Source organism: Lipotes vexillifer, unplaced genomic scaffold, assembly GCF_000442215.2.
Source record: "Lipotes vexillifer unplaced genomic scaffold, Lipotes_vexillifer_v1.1 scaffold371, whole genome shotgun sequence".
Classification (NCBI taxonomy): Eukaryota; Metazoa; Chordata; class Mammalia; order Artiodactyla; family Lipotidae; genus Lipotes; species Lipotes vexillifer.
Window position 1 is genome coordinate 4654025 of NW_006786304.1, and position 26018 is coordinate 4680042.

The window sequence follows — 26018 nt, forward strand, 5'->3', positions numbered from 1 at the left end:
TTGGGATTTTTTTTTTTTTTTTTTTTTTTTTTTTTTTTGCGTTACGCGGGCCTCTCACTGCTGTGGCCTCTCCCGCCGCGGAGCACAGGCTCCGGACACCCAGGCTCAGCGGCCATGGCTCACGGGCCCAGCCGCTCCGCGGCATGTGGGATCCTCCCGGACCGGGGCACGAACCCATATCCCCTGCATCAGCAGGCGGACTCTCAACCACTGAGCCATCAGGGAAGCCTGATATTTTGCTATTCTCATTCATCTATCTCCTCCACCACCGCCCCTTTCTTTTTTTATTTTGTGGAAATATTTTAAAGCAAATTCTAGACATGAGTTTTGCCACAAATACTTTAGTAAACATCTCCAGCAGGTAGGACTTTTAAGCAACGTGACCACAGTGCTGTTATTACCAACAACAAAAATATCACTAATTCTTTAACATCCTCTAAAACCCAACCTGGGTTCGAATTTCCCCAATTGTCTAAAAATTGTGTTTTTTCACTTTAATTGAATGAGGATCTAGACCAAATCCACACTGCACTGGGTTGATTTGTCTGTATTCATTTTTATCCTGTAATAGCCCCCTCCTTTTTTTCTCCATCATATTATTATGAAAATTTTCAAATATACAAAAAAGTTGAAAGAATTTTACAGTGAACACACATATACTTACCATCTAGATTCTACAATCTGTGTTTTACTATACTTGCTTTATCACATGTCTATCCCTCTATCCACCCCTTCCTTTGTTCATGGAAAAAACAGGTCATTTATTCTACAAGAATTTCCTCCTTTCTGGATTTGGCTAGTTGCTTCTTCACAGTGTATTTAATTTGTCCCTCTGTCCCCTGATTCTCTTGTAAACTGGATATTAGATCTGTAATGGTGCTGTCCAATAGAACTTTGGTGATGGTGGAAATGTTCTATACCTAAGCTGTCCCATCTGGTCACCACTAGTCACGTGTGGCTGTTGGGCACTTGAAATCGAGCTAGTGTGACCAAGGAACTAAATCTTCAATTTTACTTAATTTTAATTAACTTACATTTAAACGGCCACGTGTGGCTATCGTATTGGTTGGTGCAGATAGAGGCTTGATTTGGTTCAGTTTTTAGGGGGGGGGGTTTCTTTTTTTGTGAGGAAACCACCTGTTTTATAATCTGGGATGACTGGAGTTTGGAGAGAGAAACAGGGATTCTTTTTTATTTTTTTCTTTACCACCCTGGCCAAATATTTTAATTTACTATAGAATTACTACCACCACTACTACATTACTGCTATAGAGTGAAGAAGGTAAAAATACTGCGTTCACACACACACTGCGTAGATGACACACACACACACACATTTGCATGGTTAAAATATGTACCACAGATCCACAGCTTGTTACCAACTTGAATAAGGTCATTAAAGACATTACAGATAAACCCAGACCACCGTTAAATTGGAATAGTATCTTAATTATCAGGAGTAGATTAACTGTGATATGTTTGCCAGGCCCCACTGAACAGAGGGTCTCCTTGCCGCTGTACCGCTTATACGTGTGAGTGTGTGTGAGCATGTGTGTGTGCATGCGTGTGTGTGTGGGGAGGTCCACGGTGTCCCCAGGGAGCAGGGATTCTTGATCCTGATGGCCGCTCTCCCTGCAGCCCTGAGCTGCCCGCCCCACAGTCACTACGAGGCGTGTTCCTACGGCTGCCCGCTGTCCTGCGGAGACCTCCCGGTGCCTGGGGGCTGTGGCTTCGACTGCAAAGAGGGCTGCGTGTGTGATGAGGGCTTCGTGCTCAACGGTGAGTCCTGCGTGCCACTGCCCTCCTGTGGCTGCGTGTACCAGGGCACCTACCACCCGCCCGGCCAGACCTTCCACCCGGGGTCGGGGTGCAATTCCCTGTGCCACTGTGAGGAGGGTGGCCTGGTGTCCTGTGAGCCCTCCAGCTGTGGCCCACACGAGGCCTGCCAGCCGTCCGGTGGTGTCCTGGGCTGTGTGGCTGTGGGTTCTGCCACCTGCCAGGCATCGGGAGACCCCCATTACACCACCTTCGACGGCCGCCGCTTCGACTTCATGGGCACCTGTGTGTACGCGCTGGCTCGGACCTGCGGGACCCAGCCTGGCCTGGCCCAGTTTTCCATCCTGCAGGAGAACATGGCCTGGGGCAATGGGAAAGTCAGTGTGACCAGGGTGGTCACTGTCCAGGTGGCCAACTTCACCCTGCGGCTGGAGCAGAAGCAGTGGAAGGTCACGGTGAGAGCAGGGCTGGAACGTGAAGGGAAGGGGCCTGGGGTAGAGGGTGATCTGTGGGTGGAGCATGTGTAGCACTCAGGCCAGGGGCAAGGGGCACAGAGCTCCGAGTAGATGTGGGAGGCATGGGGTCCGCAAAGAGAGGGAGTGCCAGTCAGAGCCTACAGTGGGGGACCAAGACCTTCTCCCATGTGGCTCAGTCTCCACCTCCCTGCCCCTTGATTATCCCCTCCGGACATCTACCCCTTCCACTCCATCTTCCCCTCCCTCCTGGTCCCTGCTTTCATAAAGGTGTTATTACATTGAGACCTGTATTCGTTTCCTGAGGCTGCTGTAACAAATTACCACCAACTTGGTGGCTTAAAACAACAGAAATTTATTTTCTCACAGTTGTGGAGGACAGAAGTCCGAAATCAAAGTGTTGGCAAGAGACGCACTGCCTCCAAAGGCTCTGGGGGAGAATCCTCCCTTTCCTCTTGCAGCTTCTGGTGGTTCCAGGTGTTCTTGGCTTGTGGCCACATCACTCCAATCCCTGTCTTCATTTTCACATGGCCTCTTCCCCTGTGTGTCCCTGTATCTTCTCCTCTTCTGGCTCTTTTAAGGACACTTGTCATTAGATATAGGGCCTACCCTAATCCAGGACGACCCCATCTCAAGATCTTTACCCTAATTACATCTGCAAAGACCCTTATTCCAAATAAGGTCATATTCTGAGGTTCTAGATGGACATATCTTTGGGGAACCACCATTCAACCCACTACAAGACCCTATTATTAGGCCCATTTTACAAATATGGAAACTAAGACCCAGAGAGGTGAGGTCACACAGATCTTCAGTGTCAGGCAGGGGCTTGATCTAGGGTCCGACCTCTCGAAGTGTACCCTCTGAAGCACGGCATCTCCCACCTCCCAGGTGAATGGTGTGGACAAGAGGCTGCCCGTGGTGCTGGCTGAGGGCCGGGTCCGCGCCTCCCAGCATGGCTCAGACGTTGTGATCGAGACTGACTTTGGCCTGCGCGTGGCCTACGACCTCATGTACAATGTGCGGGTCACCATCCCAGGCAACTACTACCAGCAGCTGTGTGGCCTGTGTGGGAACTACAACGGCGACCCCAAGGACGACTTCCAGAAGCCCAACGGCTCACAGGCAGGCAGCTCCAATGAGTTCGGCAGCTCCTGGGAGGAGGCAGTGCCAGGCTCTCCCTGCCTGCCCACCTGCAAGCCCGGCGAAAGCTGTGACACAGAGCTGGAGTGTAAACCTGAGCTGCAGGAGAAATACGAGCAGCAGCAGTTCTGTGGGCTCCTCACCAGCCCCACGGGGCCGCTGGCTGCCTGCCACAAGCTGGTGGACCCCCAGGGTCCCTTGAAAGATTGTGTCTTTGATCTCTGTGTGGGTGGCGGGAACGAGAGCATTCTCTGCAGCAACGTTCATGCCTATGTGAGTGCTTGCCAGGCAGCTGGAGGCCACGTCGAACCCTGGAGGACCGAATCTTTCTGTCGTGAGTGAGGGGCAGAGAGAGGGGGAGGTAGAGGCACAGAAGGGGCAGACCCTGGGCCCTGCAGCCTCTCACTCCCAGGGGCTCTGACCTGCACCCCCCTCTTTGCAGCAATGCAGTGCCCCCCTAACAGCCACTACGAGCTCTGTGCAGACACCTGCTCCCTGGGCTGCTGGGCACTCAGTGCCCCCCCGCAGTGCCCAGATAGCTGTGCCGAGGGCTGCCAGTGTGACTCCGGCTTCCTCAACGATGGCCAAGCCTGCGTGCCCATCCAGGAATGCGGCTGCTACCACAACGGTGTCTACTACGAGGTAGGGACCTGGTCATCCTGGGCAGAGCTGGGGACTGCAAGCTGGACCCCCCTCCCACTGCCCATTAGTCCCACGGCCTGTCCGCTTGGCCTCCTGAACGTCTCTCCCACCCACTCCTCTTCCCCTCACCATGGCCCCACCGTGGTCCAAGTTTGTCCTCTCCCAGCTCGCTCCCTTTCAGCCCTCACTTTTGCTCCCTCTCGTCTACCATCCCCAAGGTAGCAGGTAAGACCCTTCCAAATATGACCATAGGTCCTGCAACTTGAAACCATCCCCTGGCTCCCCAGGTCAAGTTTTGGCTTTGTATCCAGGTCTAGATTTCGTCTCTGTGATACCAGAGGCTAACTCCCTCTGCTTCCCTCTCCCACTCTCTGAGAGTTACTCCTTTTCCTTTGATTTGAGTGTGTGTTTATCTAAAGTTTGTCTCCCTCAAAGGTCTGAGAGCTCTGTGAGGGCAGGAACCCTCTCTGTTTACCTCCTCATACGAATAATAATAGTACTACAGCAAACAGGTGTATGGTGCTTACTATGTGCTGGTTACTGCTTTAAGTGCTGTATGTACAATATATATGAATTTATTTATTTATATATAATATATATACTTTTTATATAATGTTATATATAAACTTTTTATTATAAAAATTTTCACACAGGCAGAAGTCAAGAGAACAGTATAATAAATCTCCATGTACCCATCACTCAGCCTCAAAAATAATCAACATTTTCCCAATCTTATTTCATCGCTACCCCCGTTTCCTCTCCATTCTGCATATTTAAAGGAAATCCTTTTTCATTTCATCTGTACTTTATATGTATTATTAACTCAGTTATACTTTCATAAGTTGGTGCCATTATTACCTGAAACTTACAGATGAGGAAACTGAGGCATAATGAGGCTAAGTAATTTGAGCAGAGTGGTGTAACTTGGAAATAACAGAAACAGGCTTCAGACCCAGGCAATCTGCTCCAGAGCCTTTGCCCTTAATTCCTATGTTTCTCCCACACAGCAGACATTTAGTAGCTATTTTGGAATAAACAAATGAGTGAGTAAATGAATGAAACTGAATGAATGAATAAATTGGGCCCCAAGGCCATGCTGTGCCTTAGACAAGGGGCCACCCTGCTGGAAGATGTCCCTTTTATGTCCTCCAGACCCCTTTATGCCCGGAACACCAAAGTTGCCAGAGTCAGCTCCCGCCCTGATAGCTGTGTCCTCTGTCCCCACAGCTGGGGCAGACTGTACTCATTGACAACTGCCAGCAGCAGTGCGTGTGCCACGCTGGAAAAGGCCTGCTGTGCCAGGACCACAGCTGCAATCCAGGGCAGGTGTGCCAGCCCTCAGGAGGTGTCCTGAGCTGCGTCACCAAAGGTGCTGGGTTGGGGCCAGGGCCGGTGTGGCTGGGGTAACAGAGGACAGGGACGCTGGAGCTGAGGGTGATATGACCCGGCTCTTCACGGTGGGAGGCACAGAGGACTAAGGATTGAAGTCTCAGACCTGGGGACCCCTAAGCTGGGATTCCCAGGGCCAGGGGCAGTAGCCCTTCAGACTGGAAGGCAGGGACTCTTATGGTGGAAACCAGGCTGCGGGAACCCTCAGGGATAGGTTTCCCAGGGCAGATGGCAGAGACCATCAGCGTAAGGCAGGGACCGGCAAACTTTTTCTCTAATTGGCCAGATGGTAAATATTTAAACTTGCAGGCCATACAGTCTTGCTCACAACTACTCAACTCTGCCTTTGCAGCATGAAATCAGCTGTGGACTTTGTAAGTGAATGGGGTGTGGCTCCAATGAAATTTTATTTACAGAAACCGGCAGCTGGAAGTGTATAGTTTGCTGGCCACTGGTATGTGGGTTTAGGCTTAGGGTTTCAGACACCATCCCCAAGGGGTAGAGGAGACTGGGACCCACAGGGACAGAAAGCAGAGTCCTGAGGTCTAAGGCAGAGACCCCACCAAAGCCAGGGTCTTGAATACAGGACCCACCTCAAGTGAAAGATCAGGATTTATAGGGACACAGTCTCAGACAGGGGACACCTCTCAGGATTAGGTCTAAGCCACAAAGCCACCCCACAGGACTGACTTCACGGGGTGCAGGGCAGAGAATAATTCCCTTATTCCTGAGGATAAAGGGATATACCTCCAGAAATGACTGAGATCTCAGGGGTGATGGGCAGGATATCAGGGACTCCCAGGGACCGGAGTATCTTGGTCAGAGTCCAACAGGAGACAGAAGCCACACAGTAGCTTAAATAGGGAAAGTTTAATAGAATTCTTTGCTTGTAATAGGGATTGACTACTAAGGGATAAAAAGAACGCCGACGAACATAGGAAGAGCAGATGTAGGGAGCAGCCCCTGCCCCCAAAGGTTACAGCAGAGCACCTAAGGAAGGGAGGAATTGGGAAGATGGCCCCCACTCCAAGGCTGAGAGGCAGATCTCATTGGAGGGTGGCAGAGAGGTTTTGCAGGCTGAGCTGGAAGGTGGGAAAACCCTCACTGGGGTGCTGGCAAAACTCACTGGGAAGCCACCTGCCGGGGTGCCTGAGTGACTCGCTGGGAAACCAGCTGGGGCCAGTGAACCTCACCGAGTGGGTGTCCCCCGGGCTGCTGGCCCTGCTTGCCACCAGGAGCCTGGAGAGCAAAGCCCACTGGAAGCAGAGCATCCCCTTCCTCCTGCTGTGACCCTCCAGCACCTTCTGCTGACAAAGCCTAACTTTATTGGTGGATTTGGAGCTAAGGGGCAGTCAACTGAAAACTGGCACAGGGGGAGAGAGAAGGAAGTTTTAAGGCTGGGGTCTTGGGCACAGGGGTTCCAAAAGCTGGGTTCACAGATTCAGTGGCCCCCTTGGACAAAGAGACCCTCGGAGGTAAGGCCTGAGAAATGAGATCCCCAAGGCCAGGGTCTTAGGCACAGCAACCCCAGGGAGATAGAATCTTGCACAGAGGGATTGCCAGGCTATGAGACTCAGATACAGGAACCCTGGGGTCAGGGTCTCAAATGGTGGGACCTCTGGGGTTAATTTCTCACCAGAAAGTTCCTGAAGTACCTTGGTCTTGGGCACAGAGACCTCCAGGACCTGGGTCTCAGGTATGGTGGCCCTCAGGAGGCTGGGAGCTCAGGTGTGGGGCAATCCGGGCCCGAGGTCTTGGACACAGAGAACCCTGGGCTGTGGATGCCCTCATGGATGCCCACAGGGCTAGCATCACAGACACAGGGACTCCTGTGTCTCTGGTCTCAGACCTCGGTCCTCTGGGGCTGATATCTCAAGCAAGGGGACCCCAGAGCCTGGGTGTCAGATGTAGGGACCCTAGGACCTGTGTCTTGGCTGCAAGGACCTTGGGGCCTGGGTCTCAGACAACAAACAGCAGGGCCTGGGTCTCAGATGTGGGGACCTTTGACAGGGTCTCGGACACAGAGTTTCAGACGTGGAGGGGTGCCCAGGGCCTGGTCTCAGAAATGGCAGACTGTAGGGCCTGCATCTCAGATGGGAGGAACCTGGAATCTGGTCTCACCCCCAGTTGCCCTTAGAGCCAGTGTCCCTCGTACAGATTGGGGCAGATGCTGGGAAGTAGCTGGCCGTATGCTTGGCAGCCCCTCAAGGTCCTCTCTCCTCTGCCCCCAGACCCGTGCCATGGTGTGACGTGTCAGCCACAGGAGACATGCCAGGAGAAGAATGGCCAGGGTGTGTGCGTGCCCAACTACGAGGCCACGTGTTGGCTGTGGGGTGACCCACACTACCACTCTTTCGATGGCTGGAACTTTGACTTCCAGGGTACTTGTAACTATGTGCTGGCATCAACCAGCTGCCCTGGGAGCAGTGCCCAGGGCCTGACATCCTTCACTGTCACCACCAAGAATGAGAACCGGGGCAACCCCTCTGTGTCCTACGTGAGGCTGGTCACCGTGACCACCCTCAACACCAACATCTCCATCCACAAAGGCGAGATCGGCAAAGTCCGGGTAAGGATGGCCCCCGAGCCCCCAGGTAGGGTGGGAAGGGTCCTGCCAGCCACAGTTAGGAGCTCAGTGCTCTCTCTCTTCATTTAGGCCTGAAACAAAATGGCAGCAAGAGCAATAATAATTACAACAAAAACATCACCCCTCTATTGGGAATTAAATGAGCCTAGCCCTTTGTTAAGGGCTTTAATGTAGGACTTAAATTTTGCCTTTTTAGAATTTGCCTTTTTAGAGATCTGGGTTTGAATCCAGGCTCTCCTTATGAGCTGTGTGATGTTGGGCAAATGACTTGACTTGGTGGGCCTCAGTTTCCTCATCTGTGAAATGGGGATCATAGCAGGCCCTGCCCCACAGTGAGATGATGCATGTAAAGTGCTCAGCTGAGGGTCTGACCCAGGTAAGCACCCTTGACTGTTTGTGAGGGAACAAATGAGAGGCCCAGAGCCTCCGACATGAAGAGAAATTGAGAGAGATGGAGAGAGAGAGAGATGGACTGCCCAGAATAATGGAGATGCAGATTAATGGCAGCTCACAGGGAGAGAATGAGGTACGGAACAGAGCAGGTCCTCAATAAACGATGGTGAGTGAGTGGAAGAAATGCCCAGACACACAGAGATGCACAGGAGATGATGAGAGAGGGAGGGACTAGGTGAATGAGACCCAGAGAAAGACCCAGAGAGATGGACCTAGAGAGAGAATGTCACACACACATACACACACACACACGCACACACACACAGAGATGCAGAGAGAGATAGTGCACAAGTGAGAGAGACACAGAGAAGGGAGGGGGCCCAGAGAGAGAGACAAATGAGAGAAACTCATAGAGAATCCAGAGAGAGAGAGAGAGATCTAGATGTAGAAAGAGGGAGAGAAACAGAGAGAGAGAGAGAGAAAGATGAGGGAGGGAGACAAAGATCAAAAGAGAAACCCAGGGCTTCCCTGGTGGCGCAGTGGTTGAGAGTCTGCCTGCTGATGCAGGGGACACAGGTTCGTGCCCTGGTCCAGGAAGATCCCACATGCCGCGGAGTGGCTGGGCCTGTGAGCCATGGCCACTGAGCCTGCGCGTCCGGAGCCTGTGCTCCGCAACGGGAGAGGCCACAACAGTGAGAGGCCCACATACCGCAAAAAAAAAAAAGAGAAACCCAGAAAAAGCAGCAGAGTGGGCTTTCATTCTCCAGGGCCTGGACTAGAGCAGATGTCCATAATGTTTGTCAAATGACTATATGACCAGCAGTCACGGGGAAGGCCTTGGCAGCTCCCAGCCACGGCAGGACGAGCGAGGGAGGCAGGGGGCCAGAGCCGGGCCTTGGCATCTCCAGTGACCTATGTTTGCCTCCCTTCCCCCTCTTCCCCCAGGTGAACGGTGTGCTGACGGCATTGCCTGTCTCTGTGGCCAGTGGGCAGCTTTCAGTCACCCAGGGCGCATCGAGAGCGGTGCTGGCCACCGACTTCGGGCTGCGGGTCAGCTATGACTGGGATTGGCGAGTGGAGGTGATGCTGCCCAGTAGCTATCACGGTGTGGTGTGTGGGCTCTGTGGGAACATGGACCGTAACCCCAGCAACGACCAAGCCTTCCCTAATGGCACGCTGGCTCCCTCCATACCCGTCTGGGGCGGCAGCTGGCGGGTTCCAGGCTGGGACCCACTGTGCTGGGATGAATGTCAGGGGTCCTGCCCAACATGCGCCGAGGACCGACTGGAGGAGTACAGGGGCCCCCACTTCTGTGGACCCCTGGCCCCTGGCTCCGGAGGCCCCTTCGCTGCCTGCCACGCCCACGTGGCCCCTGATAGCTTCTTCAGGGGCTGCGTTCTGGATGTCTGCCTGGGCGGTGGAGCCCAGGACATACTTTGCCAGGCTCTGGCTGCCTATGCCGCTGCCTGCCAGGCTGCTGGGATTGTCATTAAGGACTGGAGGACACAGGCCGGCTGCGGTGAGTGTTGGGGGACAGAGCAGAAGCTGAGGGCAGGGGTCCTGTCTCTTTGGGGCTGGTTTGGTTTCACTCCAGTCCTTCTGGGTCTGTTTGTTTGGTTTTTTCTCTCTGTCTCTCTGTTTTTGTTATTGTCTCTCAGTCTCTTGGCGCTTGTCTCGGTGTCTCCCTTTGATTGTCTCATCTTCTCTCTCCCTGTCTCTGGGTCTTTCGTTGTCTCCTGCTCTGTCTCTCGTGGTCTCTGTCTGTCTCCTCTTACCCTACCCTCAGACCCCACCTCCTGACACCATTCTCTCCCTTTCTTTCCCTCCCACTCCTTCATCCACCCACAGAGCTCTCCTGCCCAGAAAACAGCCACTACGAGCTCTGTGGCCCACCCTGCCCAGCCAGCTGCCCGTCTCCTGCACCCCCCACCGCCCCTGCCCCATGTGAGGGCCCCTGCACCGAGGGCTGCCAGTGTGACTCAGGCTTCGTGTTGAGCGCCGACCGCTGCGTTCCCCTGGATGGTGGCTGCGGCTGCTGGGCCAACGGCACCTACCACGAGGCAGGCAGGGAGTTTTGGGCTGATGCCACCTGCTCCCAGCGGTGCCACTGCGGGCCTGGCGGTGGCTCACTGGTCTGCAAGCCTGCCAGCTGCGGGCTAGGTGAAGAGTGTGCCCTACTGCCCTCAGGCCAGCATGGCTGCCACCCTATCAGCACAGCTGAGTGTCAGGCCTGGGGTGACCCCCATTACATCACCCTGGATGGGCACCATTTCAACTTCCAAGGCGCCTGCGAGTACCTGCTGAGTATGCCCTGCCACAGACCACCCCCGGGTGTAGAGAACTTCACGGTCATTGTAGCCAATGAGCACCGGGGCAGCCAGGCCGTCAGTTACACTCGCACTGTCACCCTGCACATCTACAGCCACAGCTTCGCCCTCAGTGCCCGCTGGCCCCGACAGCTGCAGGTGAGGGGTCAGTGGGCCAGGCAAGAGCATGTGCCAGCCCTGGAGTTGCCTGGGACAGTTAGGGGTCTGCCACTACTCTGATTGCCTTTCACAGGTTAACAGGGCAGACGGAGGGATCAAGAGAGAGTATAGGCCTTGGAGCTGGATGGCATGGAGTAGTGGCTTCCCCATCTCTGAGCCTTAGTTTATTCCTCTGTAAAATGGGTCTAAGAACAGTACCTACTTCAGAGGGTAATGTGAGGAGCCAGTGACATCGTGCCTATAGTCGCTCATTCTTAGTACTACTATTATAATTACAAGGGGGGAGGTCACGTGCACAGGGACCCTACCCGCCACCCCACCCCACCCCCGCCACTAGATAGTGGAGTCAGGATTCGAACCTGTGCCTGCGACGTTCACCACCCCCCACTCCCACCCCGACCCTGTAGGTGGACGGCAGGCTGGTGGCGCTGCCCTTCCAGCTGGACTCGCGCCTGCGCGCACACCTGAGCGGCGCCGACGTGGTGGTGACCACGGCCACGGTGATCTCGCTGGCTTTCGACGGAGACAACAACGTGCGCCTGCGCGTGCCGGCGGCGTACGCGGGCGCCCTGTGTGGCCTGTGCGGGAACTACAACCAGAACCCCAACGACGACCTGAATGCGGTGGGCGGGAACCCGGACGGCTGGCAAGTGGGCGGCGCCGAGGGCTGCGGGGAGTGCGTGCCCGGGCCGTGCCCGCAGCCCTGCACGCAGGAGCAGCAGGAGCCCTTCGGCGGTCCGGACGCCTGCGGCGTGATCTCTGCCCGCGATGGCCCGCTGGCGCCTTGCCACAGCCGCGTGCCGCCCACGCAGTACTTCCAGGCCTGCTTGCTGGACGCTTGCCAGGCTCAGGGCCATCCGGGAGGCCTCTGCCCTGCCGTGGCCGCCTATGTGGCAGCCTGCCAGGCCGCTGGGGCCCAGCTCGGCGAGTGGAGGCGGCCGGACTTCTGTCGTGAGTACTGATCCATGCATGGGCCGCATAGCAGGGGTCTCCCCTCCTCCCCCCTTCCTAGGGCTCTAAGACAAGAGCCTTCTCCTCGGTGGGGCTTTGGCACCACCCTGCCTCCCCTGAGCCCAGATATCTCCTGTGAAAGAAACACCTTGGCGTTCACACACTGAAATATACCAGGTCACATGCTGCAGTGGTAGAGACTCAGATACACGTGGTTGGAAACCCTGCGTCCAGTACCCTCTCAGGATTCATGCGCTCAGATAGACTGGGGTGGCTGATCCTGTCCAAGCTACACAGCTAGATAACACCTGGTCAGGTAGATTCTCTCAGCTACCCCTGGTCAGAGAGACCTAGAGAGTTACACCTGGTCAGATGCCCCTAGACGGTTTTAAACAGGGAAATACACAGGGTTGGATAGAATTGGTCCCATAACCTCAGACAGAGACTCCTCTGGTTAGAGACACTTGATCACATTTACACTGAGACACATTTAGGCAGATATACCCACGTAGAATCAGGACCCTGACATAGCCCCAGGCAAATACATACAGATTCATGGTCAGATAGTCCTGGGCAGTTCCCCTCAGACAGATCTCCTGGTCAGATTTATCCTGTCAGCTTCACCCAATCCACGTACATGTGGTCAGAGTCACACACTGACAGACCCTGTTGTCGAGACCGTGAGAGGCTCCAGGTCAGACACTGACAGTCAGGCATACTCGTGTGGATTCATACCCCAAGGTACATCTGGGCACACACCCTGGCCAGATTCACACCCTGAGATACAGTTGGTTCCTGCATATCTTGGTCAGATATATGGGGTTGGATTCACCCAGTCAGATTGACTCGATCTTTAGAAACACTTGATCCGGTTGACACACTACCTGGGCAGAGAGACCCCAGATCCCCACACTGAATCCCCCCGCTCAGATCCCTGGACAGATTCACTCACGAAATGTGCTCAGGCAGAACATACAGATGCACCTGGGCAGGTTCTCTCGCTCTGTGCCTCCCCTGTGTTCCTCCCTCATGCCTGCCTGGCTCATTCCCCTCTTGTCCCCACAGCCCTCCAGTGCCCGGCCCACAGTCACTACAAGCTCTGTGGTGACTCCTGCCCTGTGAGCTGCCCTAGCCTCTCAGCACCCGAGGGCTGCGAATCCACCTGCCGGGAGGGCTGTGTCTGCGACGCTGGCTTTGTGCTTAGTGGAGACACCTGCGTGCCTGTGGGCCAGTGCGGCTGCCTCCACGAGGGCCGCTACTACCCACTGGGCAAGGACTTCTACCCGGGTCCTGAGTGTGAGCGGCGCTGCGAGTGTGGGCCGGGCGGCCAGGTCAGCTGCCAGGAGGGCGCGGCCTGCGGGCCCTATGAGGAGTGCCGGTTACAGGACGGCGTCCAAGCCTGTCGCCCTACAGGCTGTGGCCGCTGCCTGGCCAGCGGGGGCGTCCACTACATTACCCTCGACGGCCGTGCCTATGACCTGCATGGCTCCTGCTCCTATATCTTGGCCCAGGTCTGCCACCCACAGCCTGGGGACGAGGACTTTACCATTGTGCTTGAGAATAATGCGGCTGGAGATCCCCAGCGTCTGGTGGTTACTGTGGCTGGCCAGGTTGTGGGCCTGGCTCGAGGGCCGCAGGTAAGTGGACGTGGCCTTGCCCTGGGGGTCTGAGGGCAACCTGGCCCCACCTTGGAGGCTCTGAGGGGGACAGGGCCCACCCTGGGGGTTTTGAGCGAGATATGACCCTGCCCCACGGGGGGACTGAACAAGACACAGCCCTGCCCTGGGGTCTCTGAAGGGGACACGACCCTGCCCTGGGAAGTCTGGGGGGGACATCGCCCCACCCCAGTGTGACTGAGAGAGAGACAGCTGCATCCTGGGAGTCTGAGGGAACTGCCTTACCTGCCTTACCTGTGCTTCTGTGAGTCCCTGACGCATCTGACCCTCCATCCAGGTCACTGTGGACGGCGAGGCCGTAGCCCTGCCTGTGGCTGTGGGCCACGTGCGGGTGACCGCCGAGGGCCGGAACATGATTCTGCAGACCACCAAGGAGCTGCGTCTTCTTTTTGACGGCGATGCCTACATCCTCATATCCATCCCTAGCCCCTTCCGTGACCGGCTTTGTGGCCTCTGTGGGAACTTCAACGGCAACTGGAATGATGACTTTGTCCTGCCCAGTGGCACCATGGCCCCCAGCGTGGATGCCTTTGGAGCTGCATGGCGGGCACCCGGCTCCTCCCAGGGCTGTGGCGAGGGCTGTGGGCCCCAGGGCTGCCCCGTGTGCTCAGCAGAGGAGACGGCACCATATGAGAGCCTTGAGGCCTGCGGGTGGCTCCAGGATGTCAAGGGCCCCTTCTCGGCCTGCCATGCAGCTCTGAGTCCCTCTGAGTACTTCCGCCAGTGCGTGTATGACCTCTGTGCCCAGAAGGGCAACAGTGCCGCCCTCTGCCGCAGCCTGTCAGCCTACACAGCGGCCTGCCAGGCAGCTGGCGTGGCTGTGAAGCCCTGGAGGACAGACAGCTTCTGCCGTGAGTGTCCATGGGCCCCTGGGAGGACTTCAGGCCAGGCTCGGGGGCACCCTCTGGCCTGCTCCCTGTCCTGTCTGCATCTCAGGAGCATTCCCCAGCTCCTCCCACAGCACACCCTGCTGGCTTCCCTCCTGCCTGGCTGACTGGCCCTTCTCAGACTCCTTTCAGGGGCCCGCTCTCCTGAGACCTCAGATACAGTTCTTCTCAAGGCCCATCCTGAACCGTTTTTGTGGTGACCTTGGAGGGTGGGTCGGGCAGGTCAGAAGCTCACCCAATAAAGCCTGAGTCTGTGGCTCACCCAGTTCCTCCAGGATGGGACCATAGCCCCTCAGATCCTTTAAGACAAGGCCGCAGCTCCCTCAGACGCCCAGCCCAAGACTGTACCTCTTAGATACCCCCTGTTAAGGCTTATCTGTTTCCTTCAAACCCCCAGGACAGGGCCATGTCTCCCTGGACTCTCCTGGACAAGGCAGTGGCCACTCATGCCCCCAGGGCAGGGCTGTGTCTCCTTCATTCTCCTCAGGGTAGGACCTACATCCAGGCCCATACCTACCCTTACAGCCTTAGATTTGTCCTCGGTGCTGGCAGTAGACACTGCCTGTCTCCATGTCTGACCTCTCTCCTGACTGCCAGCCTCATGGGTCCAGTGACCTCCTGGACACTTTGCACTTGGTGTCCTCAGGGTCCCTCATACACCTCCTGTGTTCCTGTATGACATCAGCATTTCACCCTAAACCTGATCCTCCTATTCCTGATCCTGGTCCTCATCGCGGGGCAGCCACACCATCCACCAATTGCTTAGCCAGAGCCCAGGCCCTCATTCTGGTTGCTTCCCCTGGGTCCTCACAGCCCCCATCCTGGCCCTGACCCCTCTGCCTGTGCTTCCCACATCCTGGCCCTGACCTTCTGTCTGTATTTCCCCAATGCAGCCCTGATCACACTGGGCCACCGCTATCTGTCCCACTGACAGATAGGGCAGGGCCTGGAGCTGTCTTCATTGCTGTGTCCCCAGCACCGGCAGCCCAGAGCTGGGTGTGCAGTAGGCCCCATTCATTATTCAGTGGCCGTGTGTAGGCGTGACCCCACCCTGCCTTCTCTCTCCGCAGCACTCCAGTGCCCTGCCCACAGCCACTACTCCATCTGCACGCGCTCCTGCCAGGGCTCCTGTGCGGCTCTCTCTGGCCTCACGGGCTGCACCACCCGCTGCTTTGAGGGCTGTGAGTGTGACGACCGCTACCTGCTGTCCCAGGGTGTCTGCATCCCTGTCCAAGACTGCGGCTGCACCCATGACGGCCGATACTTGCCAGTAAGCAGGAGCTTGAGATGGGCAGGGAGGGTGGAGGGGCTTGAGGGGGACTCAGAGTTTCTGTGCTGACCCCCTCGAGGATGGGGACAGAGAAGCTGCTACCACTTCCCTGCTTGTGACTCAATGTTAGTAATGTCCCTGTGTTAGTTTCCTGTGGCTGCTGTGACGAATGACCGCAACTCGGTACCTTAAAACAAGAGAAATTTATTCTCTCACAGTTCTGGAGACCAGAAGACAGAAATCAGGATAACTGGGGCAAGATGTCGGCAGGGCGGCACTCCCTCCAGAGGCTCTAGGGGAAAACCTGTTCCTTGTCTCTCTCAGCGTTTGGTGGCTGCAGGCATTCCTTGGCTTATGGCCACGTCACTCCAATTTCTGCTTCCATGTCGCATTTCCCCTCCTCTTCTGTATGTGTCATAAAATTTCCCTCTGGCTCCTCCTTATAAGGATACACTTGATTGTATTTAAGGCCCACCCAGGATAATTTCAGCATCTCAAGATTCTTAATCACACCTGCAAACACCCTTTTTCCATATAATGTAACATTTACTGGGTCTAGGACCTGATGTCTTTGGGGTGGCCATTATCAGGCCTACTACAGTCTCCTTCCTGAGCCTCATTTTCTCCATCTGTAAAATGGGGTTAATCATCATCATTGCACCATAGGTGTCTGAGGAATCGGGGGTGATTGTGCTCGAAAGGCACCCACTGAGCACTGGGCCTCACCCTCCATGTTCATCACACTCAGTAAAAATAATAGTAATTTATAGCAGCACAGCTACAGTCATTTAATAATGGGAATCGAAAGTTAATAGTTGATTTACTTTTGTGATTGATATTTTTTGAGCTCTTACTATGCACCAAGTTTGTTACAGACGTCATTTGATAGTCACAGCAATTCTACGAGTCACGTACTATTGTTATTTTCCCCATTTTATGGATGACAGAGAGAAGTCAGTCCAAGGCTACCCGTTAGCAAGTGGAGAGTCTGGGATGCACACCCCAGCAGCCTGGGCTTACCTTCTGAACTACTAGGCTGTCCTGCTTCTTCAAAAGCATATTTATCAAATAAAGGAAAGATGGATTACCACATCCCTTCCCCGTTCCTCCCAGTTTTATTAACGGCAGAAAGGTAGGCTAGAGTGTCTAGAAGTGCAGGACTTCTGCAGAAGAAGATGCCAAACTACTCCTACTCCTTCCTTCAGGCCTCACCACCTACGGGAAGCCCTCTCTGATCCCCTAGGCGGGGTTAGGCTCCTCCTCTGGACTCCCACAGACCCCTGTGCTTCCCCATGCCAGCCTCGACCACTCTGCCCGTGCTAGAAGGTTTCTTGGATTTGTGGGTCTGATATTCAGGGGAGAGGTCTGGGCTGGAGACATAAATGGGGGAGTCATCAGTATAGAGATGGTAATTTTTTTTAATTAAATGTATTCATTTTGTTTAAAGTTCTCAAACATTTATTTTTAAATAATTCAAATTTAAGAAAAATTGCAAGAATAGTACACAGAACTCCTGCCTACCCTTTACTCAGGTACTTTGAATGTTGACCTTTTCTGCCACTTTATCATCCCCTCTCTCTCTATCTCTCTCTCTCTCCATATATATATATATATATATATGTTTGTATGCATACACACATACTGCTTTTTCTGCACCATTTGAGAGTATGATGCAAACATAGTACCCCTTTACCCCTAAATACTTTTGCAAGGATTTCTTAAGAATTAAAAAACTCATTTGATCTGACCACAATACAATTCAAAGTCAGAAAATTAATACTGACTTGATACTGTTATCTAACGTAAAGGTTTTATCTGAATTTCACCTGTTGTCCCAATAATGGTCTCTATAACAATTACCCCCACCCGACCCACACCCTGGGCCAGGGTGCGGCTGAGGATCAGACACTGCTTTTAGTCTTCATGAGATTTGGTGAGATCACCAGGTAGTAAATGGTAGATAGAGAAAGAATAGATCTGAGGACTAAGCCCTGGGCAGGATAGTGTTCAGGATTTGGGAGATGAGGAGGAACTTGAAAATGCAGTGAAGAAAGAGCAGCCAGTCAGACAGGAGAAAGTCCATTTCCTGGAATTGGGTTTCCAGAGCCCTCTGTTCTAGGCTGGGGGTGCCAGGGCTCTGGAATATATCCAGTGCCCATACCTACCTGTATCAGTTAGCTTTTGCTGGGTTGCAAACCACCCCCAAAACATAGTGGCTTAAAACAATGGTTTGTTTTGTTCACAATTTGCAGCTCTGCAGTTTGGGCTGGGATCAGCAGGGCAGTTCTTCTGCCATCCCCTGGGCTCACTCATACATCTGTCGTCCCCCAGTGGATCAGCTGAGGGCTGGCTGTCTCTCTTCCACGGGGTCTCTCAGACTCAGGCAGGCTAGCCTGTGGTGTCTGGGAAGGGTTCCGAGAAAGAGAGAGGAAACCTGTAAGGTCTGTAACCTCTTGAGGTCCAGGCTTGAACCTGGCACAGCGTTGCTTCTGCTGCATTGTAATAACCAAGGCATAGTCTTAAGGCCAGCCCAGATTCGTGACGAAGGGGAAACTCCATTTCTTAATGGGAGCTACTGCAAAGTCACTCTGCATGGGTCCAGAGGGTTGACGGGTTGTGTCTGTTTTTGCAGCCCACCGCACCACTGTAACCTGGCCCCTTTCTGTGCACAGGTGAACTCCTCCCTGCTGACCTCAGACTGCAGCGAGCGCTGTTCCTGCTCCTCGAGCACCGGCCGGACGTGCCAGGCGGCCAGTTGTCCGCCAGGCCGCGTATGCGAGGTCCAGGCTGGGGCCCGGGACTGCTGGGTCTCCCGTGGCCTCTGTTCCCTCTCTGTGGATGCCAACCTCACCACCTTCGATGGGGCCCGCAGTGCCGTCAGCTCCCCCGGCATCTACGAGCTCTCTTTCCGCTGCCCGGGACTACAGGAGACCGTCCCGTGGTACCGTGTGGTTGCTGATGTCTGGCCCTGCAATGGCAAAGCTGCAGTTCTGGGCAGCGTTCACATCTTCTTCCAGGATGGACTGGTGACTGTGACCCGAAACAAGGGCGTGTGGGTAAGCCTGGACACAGGGGGCATGTCTCCCCCGGGCTTTGTTCTTCCTGTTGCAGTGTCCCTACATTCCTGGCAGCCCATCTGTCTTGCTGTCTGTTTTCTTTACAGATCTCTGCAGTTTGTTTCTCTGGATTTCTATTTGTGTCAGTACTTCAAACTTAGTCCCTCTATTCTGGCTGAGCTCTTGAAGAGCAAAAACACATTCAGGTAACTTACTAGTTTTGATTTTAGTGTTAACCAAGACTCTGTTGGCTGCAAGTGACAGAAAACCAAATTCAGAGTGCCTTGAGTAAAAATGAATTGATTGGCCCACATAACTAGAAAATCCAGGGACAGAGCCTCAGGAGTGGCTGGATCCAGGTGCCTGGCAGTGTCATCAGGATTTGTACCTCTGTGTTTTAGACTTGCTGTCCACCAAATCAGCTTCATTCTCTGCGACTCCCCACAACATACTCATGAGACAGGGACTATTATTATTCCCATTTTACACAGAGGGGAAACTAGGGCCCCAAAAGGTGACATCATTTACCCAAGTCACTCAGAGAGTACCCAGGAGATCCAGGCTTTGAACCCACCGGCACCCAGGCTCTGAACCACTTTGATGGGAATGGAGTGTGGTGGTGACTGTGTGGATATAAAGGACCAAGATGGACTCCAGGTGCAGTGCTCAGTGGGAACACCCTTTGGACTCTATCAATCCCAGGCCACGTGACCCTTCCCTCAGCCGTCTTTCAGCTTGCTCTTAGGGCCCCCTCAGGCCTGTCATTGTTTGCCTCATGAGTCCATTCCAGCCCCAGTGGGTTCTCCCTTCTGCCCCTTGACTTCTGTTGACTTACCACTGCCTTGCATTTGCCAAACCCCACAGTTCTCACCACCCCAATTCCAAATTTCTAGAGAGAGGATCTGGCCGAACTGAGGGCTGATGCTGACTCAGAGTCTAATCAGCCGTGGCCCAAGTAATAGAGCCTAAGACCCAAACACAGATGTCAGGCTGCCCTAAAGTTCCCATGTCTCTGTTTCCATGACCTGTTCACTGATTGCAGAGGCATCCACTGGTGTCTTCTGGGTCTAGTGGGGCGATAAAGCCAATCAATGCTCCACACACTCCTCCCCCAGTGAATGGTCTGTCTACATCCCTCCACCAAGGCATCGAGATGGTCCAAGACTCAGCCCTGCTGAAAGCAGGGAAGCTTGAGTTCTCTTGCTAGTGTATCTGGACCAGTCACTCTTTTTCTCCGGCCTCTGCTTGATCCATATTCAGGTGAACAGACCCCTACTCTTGACCTTCCCTTGCTCCTCTATCAAGAGACGATTCTGTACACAGCAGATGTTCTAGAAATGTGAATCAGATCAGGGCATTCTGCTGCTTAAGACTCTACAGTGACTTCCCAGAACAACATTCCAAACTCAAGCCACCTCCCTTCCATGGCCTTGTGTGATCGGACTGCTACCAGCCCCACCAACCTCATTTGCTACAGCTCCTTCCCTCATTGGCTGTGCTGATAATAGGCCAAGCTGGCCTTTATTCTATTCATACAGCAGAGCAAGCTTGTTCCCGCCTGGGGGCCTTTGCATTCGCTGTTCCCAATGCTGCAATGCAGATTTTCTAAGAGTCAGCTCCTTCTCACCCTTCAGACCTCAGTTCTGGCATTGCTTCTACCAAGAGGCCTTTCCCAACTACGTATGGAAGCTCTGACTCCATCCCAGTCTTAGTGCTGTTACTCTGTTTTATTTCCTTCAAGTGCTTATCACTATCTGAGGTTATCCATTATTTCTTTGTGTTTGTTGCCTTTCTCCATGACTAGAATACAGTCCTCAGATGGGCAGGGATCCTCTTCATCTTGATCATCACTTTGTCACCAGTACCCAGATCAGGGCCTGGCACCAAGAGGGTGCCCAGGAAAAGTTTGGTTTTGTGAATACATTCATCCCTGCTCCCTCCGCACCAGGCCATGTGCTGGGTAACACAGATAACTCAGACCCAGTTCTTACATCGTCGAAGCTTGCAGCCAGTGAAACTTTCCATCCATCTCTCCAGCTGTCCTGCACTGCATCCATCCCTCCTCTCCTCCTTCCACCTCTCTTTCCTTTTTCCCTCTTTTCCTCCCCCCTCCCCTCCCTCCATTCCTTCCTTCCATCCATCCATTTATTCACCCACCCGTCCATCCATCTTTTCAGACCTATCTACCTATCTTTCCAGTCTATCTACCCAACTCTCCAACCATCTGGCACAGGAAGAGTCACATAAAAAAGCATTTAGAAAAAAAGAACTTTTCTTTGAAACAAGGCTTGCTAGGGAATCTAACTTTAGAAGGGTTAACTCATCGAAGAAAACAGACAACAGGACTTCCCTGGTGGCGCAGTGGTTGAGAATCCACCTGCCGATGCAGGACACGGGTTCAAACCCTGGTCCGGGAAGATCCCACATGCTGCAGAGCAACTAAGCCCGTGTGCCACAACTACTGAGCCTGCGCTAGAGCCCACAAGCCACAACTACTGAGCTCGCGCGCCACAACTACTGAAGCCCATGCACCTAGAGCCTGTGCTCCGCAACAAGAGAAGCCACCGGGAGGAGAAGCCCGCGCACCACAACGAAGAGTAGCCCCCACTCGCCCCAACTAGAGAAAGCCCGCGTGCAGCAATGAAGACCCAATGCAGCCATAAGTAAATAAATAGATAGATAAATTTATTTTTTTAAAAAAACCAACAGACACAGTTATTTAAAGGGAAAAACTCACAAGGTTACCAAGGTTACTGAGTCCACAGCCAGTGATGGAGAAATAGTCATTTTCTCACATGATTATTATACTTGCTAGGTCATTACTTGTCTTCAGACATCAGCATTGAAAAAATAAGGGATGAAGTTGCTTTGTTAGGGAACCAGTAACTTACAGGAAATGCTCAAGTGTTCTTTCTTTTGAAAACTAGAATCAGACAGGATGATGCTGGGATTTGACTGATTGTTTGTATCTATCTGGTACAAGTGCTTCCCCCCAACCCCGGCCGCCCTTGGAATATTGTGTGCACGCCCACTTATGCATTGATCCATCTGTTCATCCATCCGCTCTCTGTCCTTCTATCCATCCATCCACATCTCCAGCTACCTTAGGTCTCCATCTCTCCATTTGGTGCGCTCATCCAGGTCTCCATCTCTCCATTTGGTGCACTCATCCAGGTCTCCATCTCTCCATTTGGTGCATTCATCCAGGTCTCCATCTCTCCATTTGGTGCACTCATCCAGGTCTCCATCTCTTTCAGAATCCGCCTCTCTGCTTCCACTCCTTGAACTTGTTTTCTGCCTTGGGCTCTCCATCCTACTAACACCCCAGCTGTCCTGTGGTTCCAGCTCACCTCTGTGTTTCACCCACCCTCCCCCAACCACCAGGTGAATGGTCTCCAAGTGGATCTCCCAGCTGAGGTGTTAACATCTGTGTCCGTGAGTCGGAATCCTGATGGCTCCGTGCTAGTCCAGCAGAAGGCAGGGGTTCGGGTGCAGCTTGGCACCGATGGGCAGCTGGCTGTGGTGGTCGGCGATGACCATGCTGGGATGCTGTGTGGGGCCTGTGGAAACTTGGACACGGACCAGACCAATGATGGGCATGACTCCCAGAAGGAGACAACACTGGAGAACTGGAGAGCACAGGACTTCTCCCCATGGTGAGGAATGTAGCTTGGAAACCAGGCTACTTGGAGCAGGGGCACCTGGGTCCTCATGGGAAAGGGGCAGTCGGGGTGGGTGCTCAGTCTACAAAAAGTGCTAAGTGTCTGTGTCTTGCAGTCAGGACTGATCGGTCATCCACCGGGAATGAGGACTTCAGGACCCGAACCTCCTGGAGGTTGCAATAATTGAAGGATGCACTCTGTCACTGTATGTCCCTCATCCACTCTACCCCTTTGCTGAGCCACTGAGGCCAACTGTGAAAGCATTGAATAAATATCTTAAGCTAAGCTGCATACCAATGTGCCTGTCTTACGTCTTCTCATCCCTGACTGTCCTTCCTGCACAGCAGGTGTCAGATGCCTGGGGAATCTGGCACATGATGAATATTTGTTGGCAGGTGAGGGGATGGATGGATGGAGATAGATGGGTAGATTGGGAATAAGATGGGTGAGGAAATGGGAAAATGGAGAAATGGAGGATTAGAAAAATGGATGGATGAGAAGATGAATAATTGGAGGGAAGAAGTAGAAAATGAAAAGAAAGATCAATAGATTCTGACTTTATCATTTATAACCCTGGCACGTTAATGTCTCTGTCATTCTGTTTCCTCATACGTTTTAGTCCACTCAGGTTGCTGTAACAAAATACCATAAAATGGGTGGCTTATAAACAGCAGAAGTTTAAATTTCTCACAGTTTTGGAGGCTGGGAAGTCCGAAATCAAGGCATCAGCAGATTCGGTGTCTGGTAAGAGCCTGCTTTCTGGTTCATAGGTGGCTATCTCATGTGCCCTTGGTGGAAGGACAAGGGTATTCTCTGGGCCTCTTTTATAAAGGCACTAATCTCATTCATGAAGGCTCCACCCTTACGACCTATCACTTCCCAAAGTCCCCACCTCCAAATATTATCACATTGGAGATAGGTTCCGACACATGAATTTTGAGGGGACACAAACATTCAGCCAAAAGCATCATATTTAAAGTAGAGCTAAGGATGGGACTTCCCTGGTGGTCCAGTGGTTAAGACTCTGCACTCCCAAAGCAGCAGGCCCGGGTTCGATCCCTGGTCAGGGAACTAGATCCTGCATGCCACAACTAAGAGCCTGCATGTTGCAACTAAAGATCCTGCATGTCACAACTAAAGATCCTGCATGCTGCAACTAAAGATCCTGCATGCCACAACTAAGACCCGGTGCAGCCAAATAAATTAATAAATATTTTAAAAAATAATAAAGTAGAGCTAAGGATAGTACCTACCTCTCAGAGTTGGAGCAAGGATTTAATGTATTCATCCAAACTACAAGTCAAAAATTGAAGTCTCTCTTCCCTTTGAAACCTGTCTCGTGCCCTGTCTGTAGTGGTCTTCCCCACCTCAGTGAATAGCACTACCAATCCTCAGTCTAGCAGCCAGAAAATGGGGAATTGTTCTTGCTTCTTCCCTCCCCTTTGCCATCTATTCAGTTCATCAACAACTCTTTCTGGATGGTATCAAAACACACCTGAAGTCTGTCTTTCTTATTGTGCCCACTGTCACCACCATCCTCACTCATGTCAACAGTAGCCTACCATCTGCTCTTCCCTGCCTGTAATTCATCCTCACAGCCACTAGATGACTCTTCTTTACATATAAATAGGACCACTGGCTATAAATTATCTTGTCATAAAATCAAATTCCTTCACCTTGTCCTACAAGGCCCCTGTTAACCTCTTCTGACTCATCTATCACTGTCCTTCCTGCTAACTACGATTTGGGAATCTGATCTTTCAGGGTATTGAACATGCCAAAATTTTTCACTTCATTCCTTTGCAAAAAGCTGTCATCACATGACTAGATGCTTCTCATCCTTCAAATGTCCACTTACATGTTGCTACCTTAGAGAGGGCTTCCACAACCACCTCAGTTAAAGTGATTTCCTCTGTTCCTTTCCGTCCTTAACCTGTGGGGTCTGGGTAGTTAGTGTCCGAACTGAATTAAATTATAGGTCAGCAGGTGGAGTCTGCAGAGAACTGGAGAATTGCTTGGTGTGGAGATACATTTGGTGTCAGAAGTGAAGTGTATGAGCACAAAAACAGTTTTCTTTTACGGCATAGGAGGTAACAGGTGCCGTTGCCTGGTAGATAGGGGGATAGGAGGATACTGCAGTTCTCTTATGATTGCTTGTATGTTCTCATTCAAGTGGGAAGCAAGGTCATCAGCTAAGAGTAAGAAAGAAAGAGTAAGTTTTGAGGTCTGATGAGAAGAGAGAGTGTAAAATAATCCTTCAGGAAAATGAGTCCAACTGCTTTGGGAAACAGTGTGTCAGTTTCTTAAAAAGGTAAACATACTCCGATCACGTGACTCAGCCATTTGACTCCTGGGACTCCTCTCAAGAAAAATGAAAGCATTTGTCCACACCAGTACTTGTAAGTGAATGGTTATAGCAGCATTAATAACCTGCACACTGGAAACATCTCAAATGCTCGACAGGTGAACAGACAAACGAAATGTGATATAGCCATACGATGAATCCTCAGCAATGAAAAGGAACCCAACTACTGATACATGCAACCATTTGGAACATGATGCTAAGTGACAAAAGCCAGACACAGAAGGCTACATATTGTATGGTTTTATTTGTATGAAATGGAATGATGGATCTGTTCTGAAACTGGATTGCGGTGATGGGCGCACAACTGTATACATTTACTAAAATGTGTGGACCTATATACACTTAAAATAGGTGGATTTTATGGTATGTAAATTATGCCTTAATCAGGCATTTTAAAATGAGCACATTTCCCATACTATTAAGAAAAAAAAAGGAATGAGAGAATGAATTAATTAGGGACATGTGATAGGATGGCTGGGCCGCATTAGGGCCCACTTGGGTTTGTGGTCGTGAATCCGAAGTGAGACCAGCCAGAGTGGGTGTGGGTTTTTCTCCATCCATATTCAGCTTCCAGTGAGCAGGTGTGGAGGAGGTGGAGAGTGGACTCAACTGGGTGCAAAAAATAAAGTTAGAAGTTTGAGGGTGGGAGCAAAGCAGAGAACACTGGATGAGGAATTGGGCTGGGTGGTGAGAGTACTGTGGTCACAAGGGGGTGAGGGGCAGGGAAAAGGAGGTCAGCTTATGGGGGTGAAGGATCCTCGGAGCAATAGGTTTAGAGGGAGCGAGCTGGAAAGACAGGAGGTGATGGGCAGACAGTGAGATGCATGGAACTGAGGCTCTGCAGGGGCTGTGGTTTTGGGCTTGCCACTGTATGGGGGTGGGCCTTTCTCCCCCACTGGCCTGGGATCTCGGGGCTGCCACAGTCACCATTGTGTCCCCAGCACAAAGTCTAAGTGTGGGAAGGAAGTGTTGGGTGGAGGATGAGATCGCTAGAGAAGAAGAAGGCAAGGCATCTCAAGAGGCCAGAACGGTCAAAGGTTCATCTACCTGAATTTGGAAATCACCAAGAACTATGAGAGGAGCAGCTTGTGCGGCAGTGAGCCTGGAGCTAAAAAGATGCAATGAGGTGCAGTGACTTGGGAGTTGATAAAGCTGGTTACAAGAATGGGAGCAGGTGCTGTGTATAAACTTCAAAGTTAGGGGCTTAGAGAAGAGGCAGAAAACGGTTTAGAAGCAGCGACAAGGAGCACCGAGGAGCTTAT

At 52.5% G+C, this 26018-nt stretch overlaps 1 protein-coding gene and 1 non-coding gene across 2 annotated transcripts in view; both read left to right on the forward strand.

The window, feature by feature from the left end:
* FCGBP (Fc gamma binding protein) overlaps positions 1-22389 on the forward strand; it is a 39547-nt gene extending 17158 nt beyond the window's left edge. The window contains exons 7-19 of the mRNA XM_007458701.1: positions 1639-2231; positions 3141-3726; positions 3835-4034; positions 5262-5403; positions 7655-7992; positions 9349-9922; positions 10252-10879; positions 11308-11840; positions 12906-13477; positions 13794-14367; positions 15474-15673; positions 18346-18729; positions 22114-22389. Of these exons, the coding sequence (XP_007458763.1) occupies positions 1639-2231; positions 3141-3726; positions 3835-4034; positions 5262-5403; positions 7655-7992; positions 9349-9922; positions 10252-10879; positions 11308-11840; positions 12906-13477; positions 13794-14367; positions 15474-15673; positions 18346-18729; positions 22114-22389 (5600 nt within the window). The remainder of the gene's footprint in view (positions 1-1638; positions 2232-3140; positions 3727-3834; positions 4035-5261; positions 5404-7654; positions 7993-9348; positions 9923-10251; positions 10880-11307; positions 11841-12905; positions 13478-13793; positions 14368-15473; positions 15674-18345; positions 18730-22113) is intronic.
* Positions 22390-23389: 1000 nt separating this feature from the next.
* Positions 23390-23462, forward strand: TRNAG-CCC (transfer RNA glycine (anticodon CCC)). Its single transcript has one exon. It is a non-coding gene; the product is annotated as a tRNA-Gly (tRNA).
* Positions 23463-26018: the final 2556 nt, after the last annotated feature.